At 45.5% G+C, this 22,328-nt stretch overlaps 2 protein-coding genes across 8 annotated transcripts in view; one reads left to right on the forward strand and one right to left on the reverse strand.

Annotated features, from left to right (window-relative positions):
- TTI1 (TELO2 interacting protein 1) overlaps positions 1 to 20,079 on the reverse strand; it is a 40,884-nt gene extending 20,805 nt beyond the window's left edge. Inside the window, exons 1-4 of one of the 2 annotated variants that reach the window (XM_061127257.1) lie at positions 19,956 to 19,994; positions 12,888 to 12,928; positions 7,469 to 9,811; positions 1,941 to 2,150 (exon numbers count right to left, since the gene is read on the reverse strand). In XM_061127257.1, coding sequence (XP_060983240.1) covers positions 1,941 to 2,150; positions 7,469 to 9,770 — 2,512 coding nt within the window. In that variant the 5' untranslated portion in view covers positions 9,771 to 9,811; positions 12,888 to 12,928; positions 19,956 to 19,994. Of the gene's footprint in view, positions 1 to 1,940; positions 2,151 to 7,468; positions 9,812 to 12,887; positions 12,929 to 19,955 lie in introns of both variants that reach the window. The other variant, XM_061127256.1, reaches the window with a different exon arrangement.
- Positions 20,080 to 20,097: 18 nt separating this feature from the next.
- Positions 20,098 to 22,328, forward strand: part of RPRD1B (regulation of nuclear pre-mRNA domain containing 1B) — a 74,724-nt gene continuing 72,493 nt past the window's right edge. For 3 of the 6 annotated variants that reach the window (XR_009690124.1, XM_061127260.1, XM_061127261.1), the window contains exon 1: positions 20,098 to 20,647. Coding sequence is in view for 4 of the 6 variants with exons in the window: in XM_061127260.1 (XP_060983243.1) it covers positions 20,497 to 20,647 (151 nt within the window). In the remaining 2 variants the exon portion in view is untranslated. The remainder of the gene's footprint in view (positions 20,648 to 22,328) is intronic. The other 3 variants (XR_009690125.1, XM_061127262.1, XM_061127258.1) reach the window with 2 other exon arrangements.

Below are 22,328 nucleotides of genomic sequence, written 5' to 3' on the forward strand. Positions count from 1 at the left end.
AATTAAAACAAAAAACACTTGAGTAGCGTGAAACCCAGGCCAAAATTCCTCCCCTGAAATTCTTCCTCCCTCTGCTTATAGCCTCTATCCTACCACCGCTCCCCCCCCTCACAATCCTCAATATCAGCTGTGCTCATTTCCATGGAGCTGAGTATTGCTCCCCTAACTTTCTTCCATTTCAGTTTCCTCTGCTGGAAAAACAGAATCTTAAGAGTCCACATCTGTCTCTAACAATGCTGAAAAGATAAAGGAAAATGTGTTTATAGGATGCTTGGATTTCCTGGCAATAGGGGCCTCAGATACCCATGGTGCACTTATGGCTAAAACAAAAAACCCATGTCAAACCACTATCAATCTAAATATTCCTTATAATGCCAAGTGTGTGGTGTGTACTTGATGAGTGATAATGATAAGCACAAGGCTGTACTCTGCTTCTGGAGGAGGACTGGTTGTTTGAAATTCACCTACTGTGGAATGCTATTTGAGAGCTGTGGATTCTTGCTATTGTAAGAAAGATTTGATTCATTCACTCTGCTTCTGGCGAACATCAACTAAAACCAGAAGTTCCTAATCATGAAAGAATGGATTCAGGGACGATGCTAGAATTTCAAACAGGAATGGCCAATCTGGATTACCAGGGATCAAGATGCCTCTCTTTCATGGTGCAAGGGGTGCAGTTTACGAGGATTGGGTTGGCTCCAGAAACAAAACGGAGGCGAAAAAGCCGGATAGATTTCTGATCAGAAAAGTCTGTTTCTGGAGAGAAAAACAACTCAGCTCTGCATAAATTTTTACTTGGTTGTGATGCTTCCCTGCTATTTAGAAGGAATTTGTTGTAGTTAGCTGCACTGAACTACTATTTCCTGTTATCCTGAAAAAAATATTGGCTTCGGTTCACCAGAGCCTCAGAGTACAGACTGCCAAAAAAAAAAGAGAGAAATCTGCTCAACTCCAACCTAACAAACTAATTTGGGACTCAGTTCGATTTAGGATAGTTCTGAGACCACCAAGCTCATTATGACTTGGCATTTTACGTTTGCAGAGGAGATTCTAATAATTTATTAATCCTTCCGTGACCTGAAGCTCCAGATTGAGCTTGTGAATAAAACAACAGGCCAGAGTTTCAACTAGCCTAAACTCCCTTCTCCTTTATCATATCTGTTGGTAAGAAAAACACTGGAATCTCCTCCTACCAATAAATAAAATAAATGGACAAAGTATATGAAAAGATAATGGGCGTAAGGAAAGAAAAAACTGTTAGGAAAGATGCGTGCAGAAAGATGTTTGACCTCTCTAGTGATCAAAGACATGCAAAGTGAAATAACCAGAACTAGTGAGAAGTAAAACTGGTGACAGCCGTTGTTGGCAAGGCTGTGGTGAAACCAGTATTAATCCTGTACTGCTGAAGGGAAGGCATAAATTGACACAACCTTTTTGGAAGGCAATTCGGCAGGCGTAAAATAATGTTCATATCCTTGACCTAGAAATCCCACTTCTGGGATTTATAAAGAAATATGCAAAAGGAAGGAAAAGGTCACATGCACAGAATCATACACTGCAGCACTGTTTATCAGAGTGGAAAGCTAGAAGCAACCTAAACTTCCCACAGGGGAATGGATGCTTAGTAGCAGCTATTAAAACATTAATTATGAAAACTCCATAGCAACGTGAAGAGCTCCTTCTTATATAACTAAATGCAAAAAGGGTATCATACATTTCAACTGTGGCTGCAATCAAATAAAAACAGGCTTGCAACAGAAAAGGATGGAAAAAGACAACACCCAAAGTGAGAATGCCTACATTAGCATGGTGGGCTTATGAACGATGCTTCTTATTTCCAAACTTTCTTTAATGTTTCATTGTTTTTACAATAACCTGCTTCAAAAAGAAAGGAAAAAAAAACAAACAAAACAGTTGAAGCCAAAATAAATGATAGTTACCGTCTTCATTATCAAGATCTGAGACGTTCCCAGCTGCCACATCCTTTTCCTTGAGGTAGTTCAGCACGAACTGTTCGATGTCTTCGGCTGTTGTGGGGTTCTCAAGGCCTTTCTCAAGACTTGATGGTCTCTGGCTCAAAGGACTTCCCTCTTCCCCTATACTTTGCTCCTGGAGTTGCCCGAGATGACCAGCATCTGGGAACCACTGAGCTGTAAATAAAGTGTTATAATGATCACCTTGGTCATTGACAATAGGCATTAGTACCTTCTAACTAGAATAAGCTCTTTGCTATGGCCCATGTGCCCCCCACAGGATCCAGTCTCTACCTGTCTCTCCAACCTGCTCTTCTAACCACTCCTGGCTGCCTATTCACTGACCATCTTCCGGTTCCTCCAATCTGTCAGGTGCCCTCCTGCCTGGGAACTTCCGTAAGTGCTGTTCTCACTGTCTGGAATACTTTCACCCCCTGTGTCACATCTGGTTAATTCCAACTCACTTTTCATGTCTCAATACAAATACACTTGCCCAGTAAAGCCATCCCGTGACTCCTGCACCATCCCAACTTCGGTCTCTTATATGCTATCTTAGACACGTTCTTTCATTTCAACTCATCACCATTTGCAGTTACTGTATTTACCTTGCATGTACTGTTTAGTGTCTGAATCTCCCATAAGACACCGTGGTCCAGTGATCACCCCTGGAAAGCCAATCTGCCCAGCATGGAGTGCACGCTCAAAATACATGCTGAGTGAGTATATATGCTAGACTGAAGGACAGCTACAAGAGACAAAATTCTGAGTGCAGACTACATCGCTCATCAGCAGAAGAGAGGTTCAGCAGAGCCTTGAGAACTAACAAATCTCACACAGGTATTTGATACAAAATGCTTCAGAAGGCTGGCATTTTCTCTCCAAAGCTTTTTCTTCGTCAGTGATCCTCCAATACTTTTGATGTGTCACCACGGAATAAGCTTCAAATGGTACCGAATCAGGGGTTTTCAAACTGTGCCTTGAGGAGCCTTAGGGCTCTGCAGAAATGTCTCAGGGTCACAAGAGGAAGGGCACCCAGAGACAGCAGGTTAAAGTGTGGGAACAGGGTTTCTATCCCTTCTGTGGCCAGCACTGCTCTGGTTTAAACTCTTTTTATATATTGGGGTCCCCCAGGGCTTCATTTCAAAAATGGCACTTCATACTTAAAGGACAAAACAATAAGAAAGCCCGGTAGCCTGAATTTTTGTCCTCCTTTTGCAGACAGCAGGGCAAAGTCTCTGATGACCTTTGGCACCTGCTAATCTCCTTTCTGCTTCCCTGGTGGCTCAGCAGGAAAGAATCCACCTGCCAAAGGAGGAGACGTGGGTTCGATCCCTGGATCAGGAAGATTCCCTGGAGACAGAAATGACAACCCGCTCCAGTATTCTTGCCTGGGACATCCCATGGACAGAGGAGCCTACAGGGTTGTGGTCCATGTGGTCACAAAGAGTCAGACACAACTTAGCAACTAAGACAGCAACAGCAACAATCTCCTTTCCATCAAGGAGCATCTGCAAAGAGTCACAGCAATAGCAGATGGGCTATGCCAGGGCCAGGTAACTGGGAGTGGCAGAGAGCAGATGCTGGACATGAGAACTCCTGGTCCAGTATTTGAAGGTTCCTACATGAAGGGATCGATTATGCCAATGCTTCGATGCCCAGATGTAAACCTGTCCTTACTGTACTCTGAAGGACTGCATTCCCAATGGGTTAAAGCCAGTACCCAGCATTTACAGTGCTGAAAGCAGACACGCTGTGAAGATTATTTTCTAGATTTAAGGCTACTGCCAGACGTTAAAAAGTCTTTGCTCACAAATGGGTTTTAAACATACGAAAAGAAGCTCAACCTCACTCTTAATGCAAATTAAGCTATAATAAGGTGCAATTTTTCTCCTACTGGATTAGCAAAGATCAAAAAGCTCAGGTAATATACAGGGTGGGTGAGGGGGTGGCAAAATTGGCACTTCTCTTATACTGCTGATGGGAGTTTAAATTGGTGTAACCTCTTTACAGAGCAATTTGAAACTGTATCTCTCTATCAAAGACTCAAATGTAACACTCTCTAAGCCAGCAATTGCCTTAGGACTTTACACTACAGATACACTTAGACATGTCCAAAATGATCTACAAAGATACTCACTGAAGCATTTTTTGTGGGGAGAAAAAGATCAGAACAAACAAAATGCCCACCAAGAAAGAACTGCTTAAATCATGGTGCAGCCGCAGAACAGAACACTATGCGGCCATCAAAACAATATAGCAGCCCCGTGGGTGGATGTGGCATGTTCTTCAGGGGCCAAGGTGTGTGGTACGGATGCTTTCTCATTTTTCAAAGAGACTCAATTTTTTGTTGTTGTTGCTGTTACAAATAATCAGCCAACCAGTAGCTGGTGCTAAGCAGTAATTTAACTGACAGTTCTTGCCTTCACTATGGAACCTTAGGGCTTTTTAGTCAATGAGTGTGAAACGCTCTGCTTATAGTAACTCGGTTTCCTGAAAGGCATACTGGGTTCTTTTAAAACCTTTCAGAAGTTCCCTGAGACCACACTTCCACTCCCATCTTAAGAGAATGTGACCATCGTTAGACAATTTGATGACAAGAAGAAAGGCCAGCAGATAGTGCTACTTTGCTTCATGTGGGGCTGATCCGTTCCCCACAGTACTGCTTACCATTCAAAATGCAAGTGCTGTCTGGGTTATTTTGAAACTTCTGGAATAGCTATCTCCACTTTCACAGCTTTTCCTAGGATGTTCTCAAGTCAAGCTTTTGCCATCCTCATTTTCCTTTCTACAATTTAAGGAAAGGGTGCTATACAGGATCCCTCCTTTAGAAATGATCAAAGACACTGGCAATCCAAGGCAATCCCATTTTCAAGGCCCAAAATGAGATGTCTCCTGAGAGAATATATATATATATATATATCAGTTCGATTCAGTTCAGTCACTCAGTCGTGTCTGACTCTTTGCGACCCCGTGAATCGCAGCATGCCAGGCATCCCTGTCCATCCTAGATAGCATGTTAAAAAGCAGAGACATTACTTTGCCAACAAAGGTCTGTCTGGTCAAGGCGATGGTTTTTCCAGTGGTCATGTATGGATGTGAGAGTTGGACTGTGAAGAAAGCTGAGTGCTGAAAAATTGATGCTTTTGAACTGTGGTGTTGGAGAAGACTCTTGAGAGTCCCTTGGACTGCAAGGAGATCCAACCAGTCCATCCTAAAGGAGATCAGTCCTGGGTGTTCATTGGAAGGACTGATGCTGAAGCTGAAACTCCAGTACTTTGGCCACCTCATGTGAAGAGTTGACTCATTGGAAAAGACCCTGATGCATATATATAAAATTCCATAGACAGAGGAGCCTGGCAGGTTATAGTCCATGAGGCTGCAAAGATTCAGACATGACTGAGTGACTAACACACTGTGGCTTTTCTCAATGACTCAGCGGATAAAGAATCTATCAGCAATGCAGGAGACACAGGAAGAAGGAGGTTCGATCCCTGGGTCCAAAAGATCCTCTAGAGGAGGAAATGGTGACCCACTCCAATATTCTTGCCTGAATAATCCCATGACAGAGGAGCATGGCGGGCTACAGTCCAAAGGGTCACACAAGAGTCCAACACAATTGAGCAGGCACAACTATCATGAGTGTGTGTATGCCGCACAGCATGTGAGATCTTAGTTCTTCAACCAGAGATTAAACCTGTGACCCCAGCACTGGATGCATGGAGTCTTAACTGCTAGACTGTCAGGGACGTCCCCGAGGATATTTTTAATAGGCCTTAATATATTTTTTATTTTTATTTATTTATTTACTTTTTAAATATATTTTTTTTAAAACTCAAATTAAGACATAGTAGAGTTCGCCAAAGCACTAAGGGCAGGAGTCTGGGCCCTGGAATATTTGGGCCATGGAAGCTGATCATAATCTAAAATCTATAAATAGTCAGCCAGTGTTAGCTGCACTTCCACGAGGGCAGGGACCAGGTTCTCCTTGGTCATCGCTGCTTTCCCAGTGACTAGCCCAGGATGCAGGCTCCTTCATGGTTGCAAAATACAACCCCTACTCCTTCCTTTGGTCTACAAGGCCTGTGGGATTCACATTTACCCACCCTTTCAATATCATCTGGTGTCACTCTCTCCACAGTGACCTCTCTCCCATTCTCCAAAGACCCCAAGCCCTTTCTTCCCTCCAGGCCTTTGCACCTGCTATTCGCTTGGCCGAATATTCTTTAAAACCCTGAAAAGGACATGATAGCTCCAAGATGAGCCCTTCTCAAACTCTGGGTCATGGCTATAATGTCCCTTCTTCTGAGAAGCCCTCCCTGACCACTCTGCTATTGTTCCTGTTACCCTCTCACAGTAGCAGGAAAGCTCCTTGAGTTTATCTGTCTTGTTCACTGCTGTACCCTGATTATTTAGCACAGTGTCTGACATCTAACAGCCACCCTTTATTTAATGAAAGAATTAAAGAACATTTACATGAACATTTACATGTACAGGACTGCCCCTGTTCAGTCATCTTCCTTGAGAAACTTTTCTTATGTGGTCTTGGCTTTGTCAGCTGACAAAATGAGGTCAGCGACCTTTCCACCTACTTTGGTGGCTACTGGCAGTACTGAAATAAACACTGGATGTATGTTCTTTGGATAAAAGGAACTCATGTATATAGCTCATTTTTGGGGTTTTGTTTTGTTTTTTTTCATGCAAAGATGGACTATCCAGTGGAGGGATTCTTTTTCTTAGAGTCCAAAAACGCTACCATTTTAATGGTGGTTAATACCTTCAACAGATACCCAACAAGTTCAAAGGGATGGAGAGAAATTCAAACCAACTCATACAACTGAAAGGTTAAAGCAAAGTTTCTAGGCCTGCTCTGACGTGGCAGTCGCTAGCTATGTGTGGCTATTTAAATAAAAATAATTTGGTCCCTCAGTTGCACTTGCTGCACGTAGTTACTGTACTGGACAGAACAGATATAGAACATTCCCACCATCATAGAAAGCTCTATTGGACAGTACTGTTCTGGATTATCTGTGGACTGAATAATTCGTGCTAGTTCTGTTCTACATTAGCAAAGATACTGCTAACTCTAAATACTGTCAGAAGCAGTCTGGTATATTGAAGAGAACAAAATCATCATAAATCCTGACTTTCCTCCTTATTAATTGTGTGACCTCGGCTAAGTAGGAGCTCAGTGAACTTTAGTTCTCCTTCTCTGTAAAATAAAAATAACGTTTACATTTAGCGTGCAGGGTTCATATCCCTGGGATAGAGCAGGAGCATTGAGCCTGTTGGGATAAAAGAGACTATTACAAACATAAGAACATAAGCAATGGAACCCTAGCATAACATATGGGATCAGATAACCAACTATACAAATAATGAAATAATGTCCTCCATAGCATAACCACAAATAAACAAACAAACAAAAAAACAAGATGCAGCAAACAAGGATACTACTGCTTCCCTCCCATCAGCATTAAAAAGGGCTCGCAATTTACCTAATGCTGCCATCAGGGCATGCAGGACACTGACAAAAGTCGCAGCTCTCTTATCATAAATTTGGTCCAGGGTGGCCAAGACATCTTGAACCACATCTGCAACCAAAGGAAGCAGGCTCGCATCCGAGTTCTGCAGCATGACTTCCAGGACCTTCGGGGTGTGGGGGTGCAGTGAGAGATGACGCAGGTTTAAAGAGATCCCGTTCACCAAATAGTCGGAATTCTCATTGATCAGGTGCTGCAGCGAGTCGTAGCCACAAGCCTGGCAGATGTCTGTCATGGTGCCGATGGCCGCCTGACTGATGAGCAGGGTTTGGTCCCCAGCCTTCTCCAGTACTGGATAGAGGGCTGACATCAAGAGCAAACAGAAGTCCTTCCCTAGTGCGTGTGCGAAGTGGCCGATCCCTTCCAACTGGATGCATATCTGCCAGATGTTGCTGTTCATGGAACAGATGGTGGGACTCGGCTTTGAGAAGGCGGGAGAAGAGGCAGACCGGCAGGGGTGTGCGCCGGCCGCGAGGGCCTGAAGGCCCGCCCACTTCATCGTCAGCTCTTCTCCCACGGCTTCAGTTTCCACGCAAGTGACCAAATACCAGTTTTCTTGGCTTGTGTATACTTCAAGTATGGAGGTCACGATCTCCCTCAGCTCCTCCGGGTCGGCTGGAGTGTGTTTTTCATGGAGGTTCTCCACCCCCAGCCCAGCAGCTCCCACGACCAGTTCATTCAGGATCATGGCGGCCTGCTTCCGGTACACCACGGACTCGTGGTACAGTTCCATAAAGTGATCCACCAGCAAGTAGAGGTTCCCATAGAAACCAAGCAGCTGACAAACCTGCCTCAAGAGCAGAAAAACCCTCTCGTCGGTGAAGAAGCGGAAATATCTCCTCTGCATTTGAGCCCAGGGCCGCGCGGCTGGAGTCTCTGGAGAAGCACTCAGATGTTCCGAGTTCCAGCACCTCTCTTCAACAATTTTGACGTCAGCCACGTCTAACTCCAGAACTTGGATAAGCGCTTTGGAAAGGCGCTGGAGGTGGGCCACAGAGTTGAGGACGAAGTCCACTTTGGGGCCCAAGAGTTTCAGGTACCCGAGCAACAGGGAGAGAGTAGAGAACCGGCCCTGGTCGTCTTGGGAGCTCATCAGGCGGGGAAGGGACGTGGCCAGGGAGTGCAGGTTTTCTGACAGGACGTCAGTGAAGACTCTGCTGCCCACCACCACCTTCTCTTCTGCGAAACGCCTCAGGGCTTTATTGCACTGGGCTTGGACTTCAGGACTCTCATCATTTACCAGACTCACCAGGGCCTTCAGAAGGGGACCAGCCGACTCGATCAGTGACCGACTGCACTTCAAGAGGAGGGCCTCGACAAAGGCTATCAGCTCCAGCCTGACCTTCCAGTGTGGGTGGACTGCAATGCACTCTGTTATCTTTTTAATAAGGATGGTCAACTTGTCACCAGTATTTTTTACCCAATTGGCTTCCCTGTGAACCATCAGCTCCGCTACTCTGCGCTCCACGGCAGGCTTCGCCGGGACCTCTGAGACCCTTCCGAGCTGGTCATCGGCCATAATGAAACTCACTGTCTCGTAAAAGACCTTGAGGGAAGACACGACGATGCTGTGCCCCTGTTTGAAGTCTCCTGTAATGACTCTGGTCAGGGTCGTGGAGAGTCCAGGTAAAAAGGAAGCAAACAGATCCCCCAGCTGCTTCTGCTGAAGCTCATCCAAGGCGCGGGGATGGTCCTGGCAGTCACACTGAAAGAGCAGAACCCGCAAACATATTAAGGCAGCCATTTTAATTTCCTTGGATTTCTCCTGTTCTGCGAGACCCAACAGCAAAGATACAGCAAATCCTAAGCGAGGCAGAATGGAGGGCTCGTAAAAAGTCAGAAGGATGTCCCCATAAGCCGAGTGCATCAACGTGCTGAGGCCCCGGATCACAGCCAGTTTCAGCTCCTCGGACACAGCTGCAGGTTTCCGGGAGCCGGGAGAATACAGGCAGGCAGAGAGCTCCGAGAAGAGCTCCTGGAGGAGGCCTTGTTCCCTGATGCATGTTGAAGAGAGGACAAAGGTGATGCACTCCACCACGCTCTGGATCAAGCGCTCTCTTTTGGGGCCTGGGGTCTTCAAGGTAAATCGCAAAGGGAAGAGGATGTACTGCTGAAGTTCCTGAAGGGCAGAGTCACTCACGGCTTGTAACTGGGCCTGCAAACGCTCCACGTTCTCCACCGTCTGCGTCTTGGTGAGCTGAACGCAGACTGGACGCAAGACGCCAAAGGCCTCCTCTGGGGTATCAAACACCGCCATTGTGCAACAGCCTTCCTCTCACTGAGGAAACATCCTGCAGGCTGGAGGGAAGGAGACTTTTCAGTACAGAAGGCCAAGCTCAGAGCAAATACAAAGTGAACTCGCACTCATCAACAGACATTCAGTGGGGGCCTACGTGCCAGTCACTGCACGAGGTGCTGGGGGAGCAACGGAATGGAAAAGAGCCGGTTCCTGGTCTTCGGGAGCTCTCAGTCCAGTGAGGGAAGCAGATATACAGTGATAACATGGTCTATGAAGAACTAGGAGAGACCTGTGCTTACCGTCCTACATGAGCCTGGAAGACCTACATGTCTTAACACTCAGACAGACAGCCTGGGTTTCACAGGAGGAAAACGCTTGAGGCAAGATTCAAGGGAGGAGTGAACAGAAACCTCAGTGAATTTCAATATATGCAGAGGCCCATGAAACACTACCCAAAATAAGATACAGAATTATTTCCAGCACACTGAAAGGCTCCCTCATTCCTTTTTGCAATCAATTCCCACTTCCCCTACCCAATGGTTACTTACCCAGAGGTAACCATTACTCTGACTTTTACCAGCATGGACTAGTTACGCCTGTTCTTATCATGGACAGGTTCTAAGCAGAGGGTGATTGAATCAACTTTATTCACTGAAAAAGACTCCCTGGCAGCCAGTAATACAGGAGAAGACTCAGAACTGGGTGAGACTGAAAGCAAAACAAAATGAAAGGAAGCGGCCAGAGAAATGGGAAAACCAGGAGCACACATGAGCACAGAGACCATGGGAGAAGAGAGGTTGGGGCAGGATGGAGAGGTGGGCGGCAGGCAGGCAGGAAAGGAGACAGATTTACAGGTAATCGAAGGAGCTGAGCAACTTTACACAAGAGAAGCTCTTTTTCTCTATGAGGGGAAATGCAAAGTCATGGGCTGACAGTCAACAAGAAGGAGGGGAAACAGAGGGCTTGAGGAGAGAAATAAAAGTCTCCAGTATTCCCTCTGGGGAAAGCAAAGCATGCTGGGAAGACATAAAAGTGTGGTCCCAGGGTACTGAGGACTGAGCTGAAGCTGGAGACCATAAATACGCGTGGCTGTAAAAGGCAGGCATGGAGGCTTAGAGATCACCGAGCCTGGTGGTCTCTCTTTTTGCTGGGGGCTTCTGAACAGATGATGACAAGAAAGTGTCTGCTGGCACTTCCCTGGTGGTCCAGTGGCTAAGACTCCACACTAATGCAGGGGACCTGGGATCGATCCCCGGTCAGGGAATTCGATTCCACATGCTGCAAATAAAGATCCTGCATGCCATAACTAAGACCCAAGGCAGCCAAACAAATAAAAATTTTTTTTTTAAAATAAAAGTGTCTGTTGCTTCTCCCTGTCCCAATACAGCTGCCAGGCAAGTGGTGCTTGGTGGGTGTGGGCAAAACCTGCTCAGCCCAGAGAGACGGCTGGTCCTGGATTTCTCCCCTGGGGTCAGCAGGGGGCTCTGCGACAATGGTTAGGCTGGCATAAGTTTGGTCCCCAGAGTTCCAAGAGAGGAAGGGCACTGCTGGTCTGTGAGGTTCCTGGTCTCTGTGACCTCCAAGAAGCCAGGGAAGGGAAGAAGCTCAAATCCTCCCTAATCCAGGCTAGCAAAATGCCAGGTGTGGATGCCAGAAGCTAAGGAAGCTAAGCCGAGGACTACCAACACTCCATCAGCACCAGCTCACACACCGATGATTCGGAGGTACTAGAACTGTAACAACAGAATGAAAGAAGTAACCACTTACTGGGACACAGAGGTCAGGAGTAGGAAAGGCAGGCAGAGCACCCCTGAGGTGGTGAACCTTGGAGAAACAGAACTAAAGGAGATAGAAGGTTTCCCCGGTGGCTCAGCAGTAAGCAATCCGCTTGCTAATGCAGAAAACACAGGTTCAATCTCTGGGTTGGGAAGACCCACTGAAGAAGAAAAATGGCAACCCGCTCCAGTATTTTTGGCTAGGAAATCCCATGGACAGAGGAGCCTGGTGGGTTACAGTCCATGGGGTCGCAAAGAGTCAGACAGGGCTTAGCGTGACCCAAACAACAAAAGGAGATAGATAAAAATCTGAAAAAACAATAATAAGGAAATTCAATTACAAGACAAAAAGATATTTCTTAGAATTTTAAAAACATGTCTTTCCATACCAAGAAAGCTCAACTTACTAAAAAAATTTTTTTAAAAGACAGTTACTCACTGCAATCCTATTAGTGGCTGGGAAGATCAAGTATAGCTATCTTAAAACTGAGCAGAAATACAAAGAGATAGAAAATGTGAAAAAAAAAAAAAAAAAAAAGAAAATGTGAGGCTTGGAGGACAGATCTGGGAGAACCCACAGATAAATAGCTGGGAATTCCAGAAGGAGAAAAAAGAACAGATGGAGGAGCTAAAACAAATAAACAACTGAAACACTTGCCTGAGCTGCAAAAGGATTTACCTGGAGATTGAAAAGACTGAAGGATACACATCTAGTCACATTCTGGTAAAATTCCTGTACACTAAAACATAAAAGGGGGGAAATCACATATGCCTTCAGGAAGAAACAACAAATAACTTACAAAATGACCAGCTTTGGACTTCTCATTTGCAATAGAGAAAACTGGAATAGCATCTACTGACTAGAAATAAAGGATTGTGGCCCCCCAAACCCTACTTATAGTAAAGAGATGCAGCCATCAGGGTCAAAGAGTCACAGACAAGGATTCAGAGAGGGTAGCACTGCACGTCCTACCAAAGGACTCCATTCAAATAAGTGACTCGAAACAGACTTAAAATGGGAAGATGAATGAAGAAGGAAACACTGCTTAGTAACTTTTTTTCCTTTTAGCATGGAAAACTTTCTTCAAATAGAACAGTTTAAGTGGAAGCCCAGCATGTAAAACAGATAAAATCAGTGTCTGGTTAAAGCTGGGCGGAAGGCAATGGCCTGGGGTTCTGCGTCTCTCTTATTCATCTCAGGAGTTTCAGGAAGATAACCTGGGGGTCCCAGGAACTACGTTCTCAGATTACAGGAGGAAAACTGTAACAGAGCTAGCGAAGTGAGTACACCACAGCCTGTCCCAAACTGAACTCATCTGCTCTTTCTGCTGTTATTCCCTTCGTGAGTTATGGTCCTCACCTGGGCTAGACACCTTAGACTCTCTGCATTCTTTCACCTCCCTTTAAAAAAAAAAACAAAAAATTATTTTTGGCTGTGCTGGGTCTTCATTGCTGCCCAAGCTTTTCTACAGTTGCGGCGAGCAGGGGCTACTCCTCATTGTGGTGGCTGGGCTTCTCACTGCAGTGGCTTCTCTTGTTGTAGAGCACAGGCTCCAGGCGCACAGGCTTCGGTGGTTGCGGCTCACAGGTTCGAGAATTCGCAGGCTTCAGTAGTTGTGGTGGGTGAGCTCAGTAGTTGCAGCTCCCAGGCTCTGGAGCACAGGCTCAGTAGTTGTGGCACAGAGGTTTAGTTGCTCTGTGGCATGTGGGATTCTTCTGGACCAGGGACCGAACCTGTGTCTCCTGCTTTGGCAGGTGGATTCTTTACCACAGAGTCACTGAGGAAGCCCCTCACCTCTCTCTTAATTCCACTCTTCCCTTAAGTTTCATCAGTTCTTCCCCTTCAATATCTTTCAAACCTATTGATGCTTATAACCATCTACTTAATATTGGACTGATCATAATGTTTTTTCTTTGGCAACCCTTGCCTTGCGTGTATGTCCTTCTTGAACCCACATTTCACACTGACATGTAAGTAATTTTTTAAAACAAAAACCCGGATCACTCTTTTCCATGCTTAAAATTTGTCACCTGCTCTTTGCAGCCTGCCTAAAGTGTAAATGCCTTTGTCCCACGGCTTACAGGGCTCTGCACCATCAGGCCCGTGCCCATCTCATCAGCTTCATTTCTCACTGCTTCGCCCCTTGAAATGGAAACTGCACCATGTCAAGCGATAAAACTTGCAATTCCCTAAACAGGTGGTGCTGTCATACTCACCTTTCTCCTAGCACCGTATACACTGCTATTACAGTATTCAGCATGCTGAATTATTTTGTTTGTGCCTGTTTTACCTACTTTAGACTAGGCAACCATACACCTAGAAGCCGCAAGAGCATCTGGCGTATGACAAAGCACTCAAAAACATCTGCACAGATTCTCCTTTCAAGTAGCTCCAGTAGAGGATAGCAGGCCAATATACCTGGTGACAACTAAAGAAACCCAGCAAAATTTTAAAAACCATTTCTTAAAGCATCAAATAGTTGTAGAAGCAACAAAGACCAGATGGACTAATACTCCAGTGAAGGATGAAAGTCACGGTGAGTCAACAATCAACAGCTGGTTTGTTTGTTTTCCTTTGGTCTATTTGCTGATTCTGGATGTGGCTCACGCTTATGATGAGGCCCAGGCTGAGGGCTGTCACTGATGAAAAAGAAACGATGATGCTTTTAATGTGGTCATATAGGATTGGGGTCCTATACGCAAAACCACAGTCTTCAGGAATCTCAAAATACATGACTTCTGAGAGGAGGCTGCTGCTGGGGGACAAATGGCTGAGAAATGGCTAACAAAATGAGAGAGATTAACCCACAGATTCAAGAAGCTCAGCAAACTCCAAGCTGACAATACAAAGAGAAACACAGAGACACATCATACAGTCAAAAAGCCAGAAATAAAGAGAAAAATCTTAAAACTAATACAGCGGTAGAAGTGATAGATAGCTTCTCTAAAGAAATGATGAAATCCACAAAACAACAGAATGACATCTCTAAAGTGATGAAAGAAAGTAACTGCTAACCTTGAATTTTACACTCTACAAAAATATCTTTCAAAATTGAAGGTAAAATGCAAGACAATAATGCACAAAAGGCGCATGGATAGTGTAAAAGGAGATAAGGATATTAAGAGACTAGTAGTACCAGGAAGTGGTTAAAAAAAGAAATCTGTATTAGCTAACATGTTGAAATCTGTAGGGTAAATTCCAAAAGAACTGTAAAAGAATATGTTCCTAACAAGTTCAGAGAGCAGTAAAAATGGGACAAATAAATTCATTGTTGTTCAGTCACTCAGTTGTGTCCAACTCTTTGCGACCCCATGGACTGCAGCATGCCAGGCTTCCCTGTCCATCACCATCTCCTGGAGTTTGCTCAAACTCATGTCCACTGAGTCGATGATGCCATCCAACCATCTCATCCTCTGTCACCCCCTTCTCCTCCTGCCCTCAATCTTTCCTAGCATCAGCATCTTTTCCAATGAGTCAGCTCTTCGCATCAGTTGGCCAAAGTATTGGAGCTTCAGCATCAGTCCTTCTGATGAATATTCAGGGTTGACTTCCTTTAGGATTGACTGGTTTGATCTCCTTGATGTCCAAGGGACTCTCAAGAGTCTTCTCTAGCACCAGTTTGAAAGCATCAATTCTAGGGGCTCAGCCTTCTTTATGGTCCAACTCTCACAAACATACATAACCACTGGAAAGACCATAGCCTTGATCCATAGAACCTTGTTCCATGTCTGGTTCTACAGGGAGGGAGCACAGCCTCACCCATTATCAGAAAATTGGATTAAAGATTTAATGGACAAGGCCCTGCCTACCAGAGCAAGACCTAGCTTCCCCTATAGCTAGTCCCTTCCATCAGAAGCTTGCACAAGCCTCTTATCCTTATCCATCAGAGGGCAGATAGAATGAAAATCACAATCACAGAAAACTAACCAAAATGATCACAAGGATCACAGCCTTGTATAACTCAATGAAACTATGAACCATGCAATGCAGGGCTATCCAAGACAGATGGGTCATGGTGGAGAGTTCTGACAAAATGTGGTCCACTGGAGAAGGGAATGGCAAACCACTTCAGCATTCTTACCTTGAGAACCCCATGAATAGCATGAAAACGGATAATAAATATTTTTTATTAATCCAAAGGAAGGTGAAAAATGAGAAAAAAAAGGAAGCAAAACCAGTGAGTCAAACAGAAGACAAATACTTAATAAGATGGTAGACAGAAACACAAAGAAACACTGATTACATTAATTCTGAATTTCTCTACAGTGGTTCTATTGACACTTTCGAGCTGGACAATTTATTGGTAGAGGACTGTCTGTGCATTGTCAGATGTTGAGCAGCATCTCTGGCCCCATCCCCAATGTGCCAGGAGCACTCCCCTAAGAGGACCAACCAAAACATCTCCAGATAGTGCCAAATGTCCTGTGGAGGGTAAAAATCACTCTGGCTGAGAAACACTGGTACAGAGTCAACATAATCCCAATCAAAACACAGTAGCATTTTTGTAGAAAGTTACAAGATTATTCTAAAATTGATATGGGAATACAAACCACCTATAATAGCTAAGATAATCTTGAAGAAGAGGAATTAAATTGGTAAATTACACTACCTGATTTCAAGATTTACTGTAAAGATACGATAATTAAAGGCAGTGTGTTATTGGCAAAAAGAAAGAGAAGCAAATTAACGGAATAGAATAGAGTCCAGAAATAATCCCCACACATAGACTTAACCCCCTTAACAGAGACTCCACATGTAGGCTCACATATGTGACAAAGGTGACACTGACATAAAGTGGCAAAGAATAGGTCTTGATTACATCTCATGCTAGATTTAAATGTGAAATGTCAAATAATAAATCTTTCTAAAGAAAACAAAGAAAATCTTTGTAATGTTGGAGTAGCCGAAGATTTCTTAAACAGGACACAGAAAAGAGCTAACCATAGAAAAAAATTGATAAATGGGACTATGTTAAAATTAAGAACTTTTGTTCATCAAAAGATACCATTAAGAGGGTGAAGACAACCCATAAAGTGAGGAAAGATATCTGATATGTCTGACAACACATTTATATTTATAATAAAGATTTTCTGTAAATCATTAAGGAAAAGACAATGCGGCAGAAACATGGAAAAGGACTTGAACAAGCATACCACAATAGAGGATATCTAGATGGCCAATAAACATATGCAAAGATATTAACATCATTAGTATGGAAAATGCAATATAAAACCACAACAAAACACCATTACGCAACAACTAGAAGGGCTAAACTGAAATAAAGGGGGAAAAAAAAAGAAAATACTAGGTGTTGGCAAGGATATGAAGCAACTAGAACTCTCGTTCAGTTCTGATAAGATTATAACTGGTACTACTCCTTTGGAAAATACTTAGGCAGTATCCATTATTCTAAAGATAAATATACATACACACTATGACCTAGTAATTACATTCTTTGATAAATATACCCAACAGAAATGCATACAATAGATGTGTTCTGGAATACACTATCCACAATTGCCTCCACATTAAAAACTACTGCACATCTATAGTAGAATGGATAGAGTAGTATATTCTCCCAATGGGATACTGCACAGACGAAGATTTACCACCATTGGAGATCTTCAAAGAATGGGTTATGGGTTCAGAAATACAAAAACCAGCTTTCTGTAAGGAAGAGAGTATAACAAATTGCTACTTTGGCATGACTATAAAAGGTACTCATATATAACACCTTTATGGGATGGCCATGAAATCACACCTGTGTGACAATATGTCAATTACAGAAGAAACTGTTTAGAGATTTAGAAGTTTAGGTGTCCTAGATTCTATTCCTATAAAATGCAATCCTGATTATTTAAACCGGCACTGCGAAGTCTGATGTTTATATAACTTACAGCAAGAGGCATTCTGGCCCAGAAAGTGATACTGGGATGAGGCACTCGGAACAAGCTGATTCTCTGGGTGAGCAGAGAAGACAACCCAGAGTTCAACTGTGGCAGAGAGTGACTGAATAAACCAGTTCTTGACTCTAATCTTTTCCAAGTTCAGTGGAGCCCTACTGGGTTGTGGAAAGCAGTCCCTGGGGAGGTGTTGGAACAGAACTGCAATCAGTATTTGAATGAACCCATTTCCCTAGCAACCTCTTCCCCTCCTCCCCATCTCTTTCTGCTTCGTCACAGGCATGGGCGAAGTAAGACCTCTGTGCTATGGTGTACAGGTGTGGAAGACAAATGGGACACTCTGTATAGGATAAGGTGCTATACTTTTGTTGTTGTTTAGTCGCTAAGTCGTGTCCCACTCTTTTGTGACCCCATGGACTATAGCCCACCAGGCTCCTCTGTCCACAGGATTTCCCAGGCAAGAATACAGGAGTGGGTTGCCATTTGCTTCTCCAGGGCATCTTCTGGACCGAAGGATCCAACCCGAGTCTCTTGCCTTGGCAGGCAGATTCTTTATCACTGAGTTACCAGGGAAACCCCCCCTCATCCCTCTTACCCTCCTTTATTTTTACTCAAGGCACTTACAACTTTTGGGCTCATTTTACACACGCCTACGTTTATCTTCCTATGTAGAAGATAAGCTTCCAAGGACAAAGATTCAGTCTGTTTGCACTATTCTGAATAGTGCTTCAGACATATGCTTTCAAAAATTACTGGCTGAAAGAATAAATGAACCCCCCCCTGGCTTGAGAGTGAAGAATCTGTGACAAGATAACCTCAGTTTGATTCCCAGTTCTGTTGTTTCTTGTGTCCAAGTGACACTGAACAGATTACTCATCCATGTTTAATGTTTTCTCATATATCAAATAGTGATACCCATATCCCATAGGACTGTTGTTAACAATTAAATAAAAGAACATATGTAAGATGCTTAAATCACAGTAACTTGGTGTAAAAGTGCTCACTATATGACACTGTTACTTAAAACAGAAAGATGGCCTAGATTTGGGGCTTCCCTGGTAGCCCAGCTGGTAAAGAATCTGCCTGCAATGCGGGAGACCTGGGTTCAACCCCTGGGTTGGGAAGATCCCCTGAAGAAGGGAACAGCTACCCACTCCAGTATTCTGGCCTGGAGAATTCCATGGACTGTATAGTCTATGGGATCGGAAAGAGTCGGACATGACTGAGCAACTGGACTCAAAGGCCCTAGGTTATAATTATGACTATTTGACTGTGATTTTAGGCTTTTCACCTCTTTGATATTAATTCACTCAATCAGCTATGAATAAGGTGTTACGGTAAAAAAGATAGGTAGAGTCCCTTCCCTGTAATCTTAGATATGTGATCTTAGGTAGGTCACCTAAGCTTTCTCAGCCTCAGTTTCTTCATTTGCCAAATGGGAATACATAATACCATCTCATAGCTTTGTTGTGACGATTAAATGAGTCACTGTGTGAAAACACTGCGTCTAGCTCACAGCAGCAGCTCATTATGTTGGCTATGATGATCACGAGTCCAGTCTGGAGGAGAAGTAAAAGCAGCTAAGCAAAAAACAGGGCAGTAAGAGCAAAAACAGGCATCGACTATAATAGAACAGCGTCTCCGAAGTGGAATCTGCTTCAACTGGTCGGTTCCACTATGATCGGGACATTTAAAAATTCTGTTATGTCTACAATAACCTAACTCCCTACCACCACCCCATAGCAGTTAAAAGGACAAATTTCTCTGCTGATTTGATAACTGCAATCTATAAATTTTTTGAAATAGGAACAGGGTACAGAGTATTTCTGTTTCCGAAAACAGTGTCAAATAGTGTTTCTTAAAGGAGGTTAACGAACCCACTGACTTCCTTATCCATCCACAAAATTAACATATGGTACTTAAATTTGAGCAACAGTCAAATGGACTCCCATCCCCACCCCCACCCCAGAGGGCAGCCTGTAATTCTCCAAAGAGCAGGAAGATCCCCTGGAGTAGGAAACGGCAAACCCACTCCAGTATTCTTGCTTGGAAAATCCCATGGATAGAGGAGCCTGGCACGCGGCAGTCCATGGGGTTGCATAAGAGTCAAACACTAGTGAGAACGCACGCAGGCACGCACACCAACCAAGAGCACAAAGGTGTGTTTTACAGCGGTGCTCTCACAAACTCATCATCGGAACTGGCCACTAAGGGTGGTTCTGGAGGTGGAGTGGGAGCCCACCACGTGGGGACGGGGGCGTCACCTCTGGAGAAAGAAGAGCAAAAGCCAAGGTGTGGAGGCAGAAAAGTGCACGTGGGTGGCTTGGCAGAACCAACAAAAAGCTTTTTGTGGTGGGAGGTCAGAAAGCAGGAGGAAGAGTGTGGCTGTGGCCTGCCAGGTGAAGGAGAAAGGCCCCGTTCCATTCCCAGGTTACGATTTCTCAGTCTCATTGTCTCCCTGGGATTCCCCTCTAAGGGCTCGCGGTTGTTGGGCTCCCTCCTGCTCGCGCCACTCTTCCCTTACCTCGTCTTCCAGCCTTTCCCTCACTCTCCCGCCTCCTCCGCCGCGCCGGAAGTGACGTGTAATTCGCGCACCGCCCAGCGCCAGAAAGGTTCTGCGGGAGCGGGAGAAAGTGTTCCGATGAGACTCACTGCGCCGGCGTGCGGGCGTGAGCGGTGAAAGCGCCTTCCGGAGGCCGTCGAAGTGCGCTCTTTTCCCGGTCTGCCGCTCTCGGAGTACGCAGGGGCGAGATTCAAAGAGGCCTCCAACACTGGGGTGTTTTGTACACTCTGACTCCCCCCACCCCGGTGCCCCACCACTTCTGCGCTTGCCCTTTGACCCTGCTCTCGCGGCGGGGTGAGAGGTCGGTGGCCATCTTGTGGCGGCGGTGCGGGTGCCTGTTACTGCGGAGACCCATCCCTTCCCCCGCCGGGTCCCCGGGCCGTCTGTCAGTCCGTGAAGAGTCCCGCAGGCGGGTGGAGTGAGGCCCCGGCCTCGTGCCGTCACTCTTCCCGCCGCACTGGGCGGCCTAGGCCGCTCCCTGCCGGGCCTCACCGCCGCCACCATGTCGTCCTTCTCCGAGTCGGCGCTGGAGAAGAAGCTCTCGGAGCTGAGCAACTCTCAGCAGAGCGTGCAGACCCTCTCGCTGTGGCTCATCCACCACCGCAAGCACGCGGGACCCATCGTCTCGGTGTGGCACCGCGAGCTCCGCAAAGGTAAACATCCCCTCCGTCCCCCTTGGGACCTCCCCCGGGTAGCCCTCGTCCGCACCCACTCCCGCGGCCCCTCTAGCTTCTTAGCTGAGCCTTGGCTTTCCAGGCCCGGGCCTCTGATCGATTGCGGTTGCTGAGGTTGAAGACAGTGTTATCCTCATTTCTCGGAGAAGGAAACCGAGGCCTCGGAAGGTTTAAGGTGATTGTTGAAGTTCCACCGACCAGGGCTCAGGACTCTCAGTTCATCCAGCCGTTTTCCCCCTCCGGCTTCTTCTGACACTTCTGACTATTATTCTGTCGGCCCCATTGAGCGCCAGGTGGAGGGTACAGGGCCTGGCCTGTTGTGTGCCAGGCGCTGGCTAGGGATTTGAAGTAAGATTGCCCAGATCGAACCCTGGCTCAGCCACTTTTACTAGCTGAGTGATATCGGGCAAGTTTCTTCTAAGCCTGTTTTCTCATCTGTCAAACGGAAATGAGGATAGTTGGCCCTTACAGAGACTTTATTCTGTGCCAGTCAGTGTGCTAGGACCTTTCGTACATCCTTGCACTCAATGCTCAGCACTGTCCTGGGGAGTGGATATAGTCACTGCCATTACAGAGAAGTTGAGAGGCCACTCCACCTAGACCTCGCCTCTCAGGCTCCTCTTCTCATGCGGCTCTCCTTAGTTCTAGATCCTGCTCACGATCTGGCCGCCATTGATTGAGCTCAGCCTGTCATGTGCCAGGCACTGGGTTGGGTGCTTGAAAGCCTGTTGGCCCCAGAGGCCAACTGCCTGGAATCTAAGCCCGACTTTGTCATTTACTGAGCCCCAGCGGCTTAACGTCTCTGTTCCTCAGTTTCCTGATCTGTAAAATGAAGATGATAAGTGATACTTATGGTGCATCTGTTCTGTGCCAAGTGCAGTACTGATTTCTTTACACACATGTCTTTTGTTTAAGTTCTCAGAGTTCTGTGAAGTAGGAACTTGTCAGGTGAGAAAAAAGAAGGCTCAGAGGGCGTGTGGTGAAGAGTGATCAGCCTAATCCACATCAACGTCTAGCATGGTGTCAGGCACAGTGTAGGCATTGGATAGATACTGGGGACTCCATGTGCGACATGGTCTTTGCCACAGTTGCTTTCCGGTGGGGAAAGATGGGCAACTGCATAGCTGTCTCATGCCCTGGTGAGTTTCAGAGCAAAAAGCCGAGGAAATGAAGCTCAGTGCTGTTTTGGACAGCCTGTGTGTGGTAGACCTTTTCTAGCATAGGAAGTAACTGCATGTGTCCTCTGCTCCATGAGCTCAGGATGTCACCCTGTTTTGCAGATGAGAGAACCTGTGAGCCTCGGATAACATCAGATTGGCAGACACCAAAATCTGGGATTCTTTTGGAGACCCAGTTCTAGTCCTCTGGCAGAGACCTTCACCCCCCACAAATACCATGTGCTGTACCGAGATGTGGGGGGGTGGTCCCCCTCATCCTTCTAGGGAGTTGGAGAATAGAGCCTGGGGCTCCCAGAACCTCATTCGTGTACCCCACTGTGCCATTCAGATATTATTTCCATCATCGGAGATGTGGGGAGAAAATTTGAATTGCCTCTATAGGATCCTTTCTAGTAGGATCTCAGAGGCATGTCAAAATCCATCTCGAATGTCACTTCTTGTGACACCATCTTGATTCCCCACCTCACCATATTTGAGTTATT

Source organism: Dama dama, chromosome 23, assembly GCF_033118175.1.
Source record: "Dama dama isolate Ldn47 chromosome 23, ASM3311817v1, whole genome shotgun sequence".
Classification (NCBI taxonomy): Eukaryota; Metazoa; Chordata; class Mammalia; order Artiodactyla; family Cervidae; genus Dama; species Dama dama.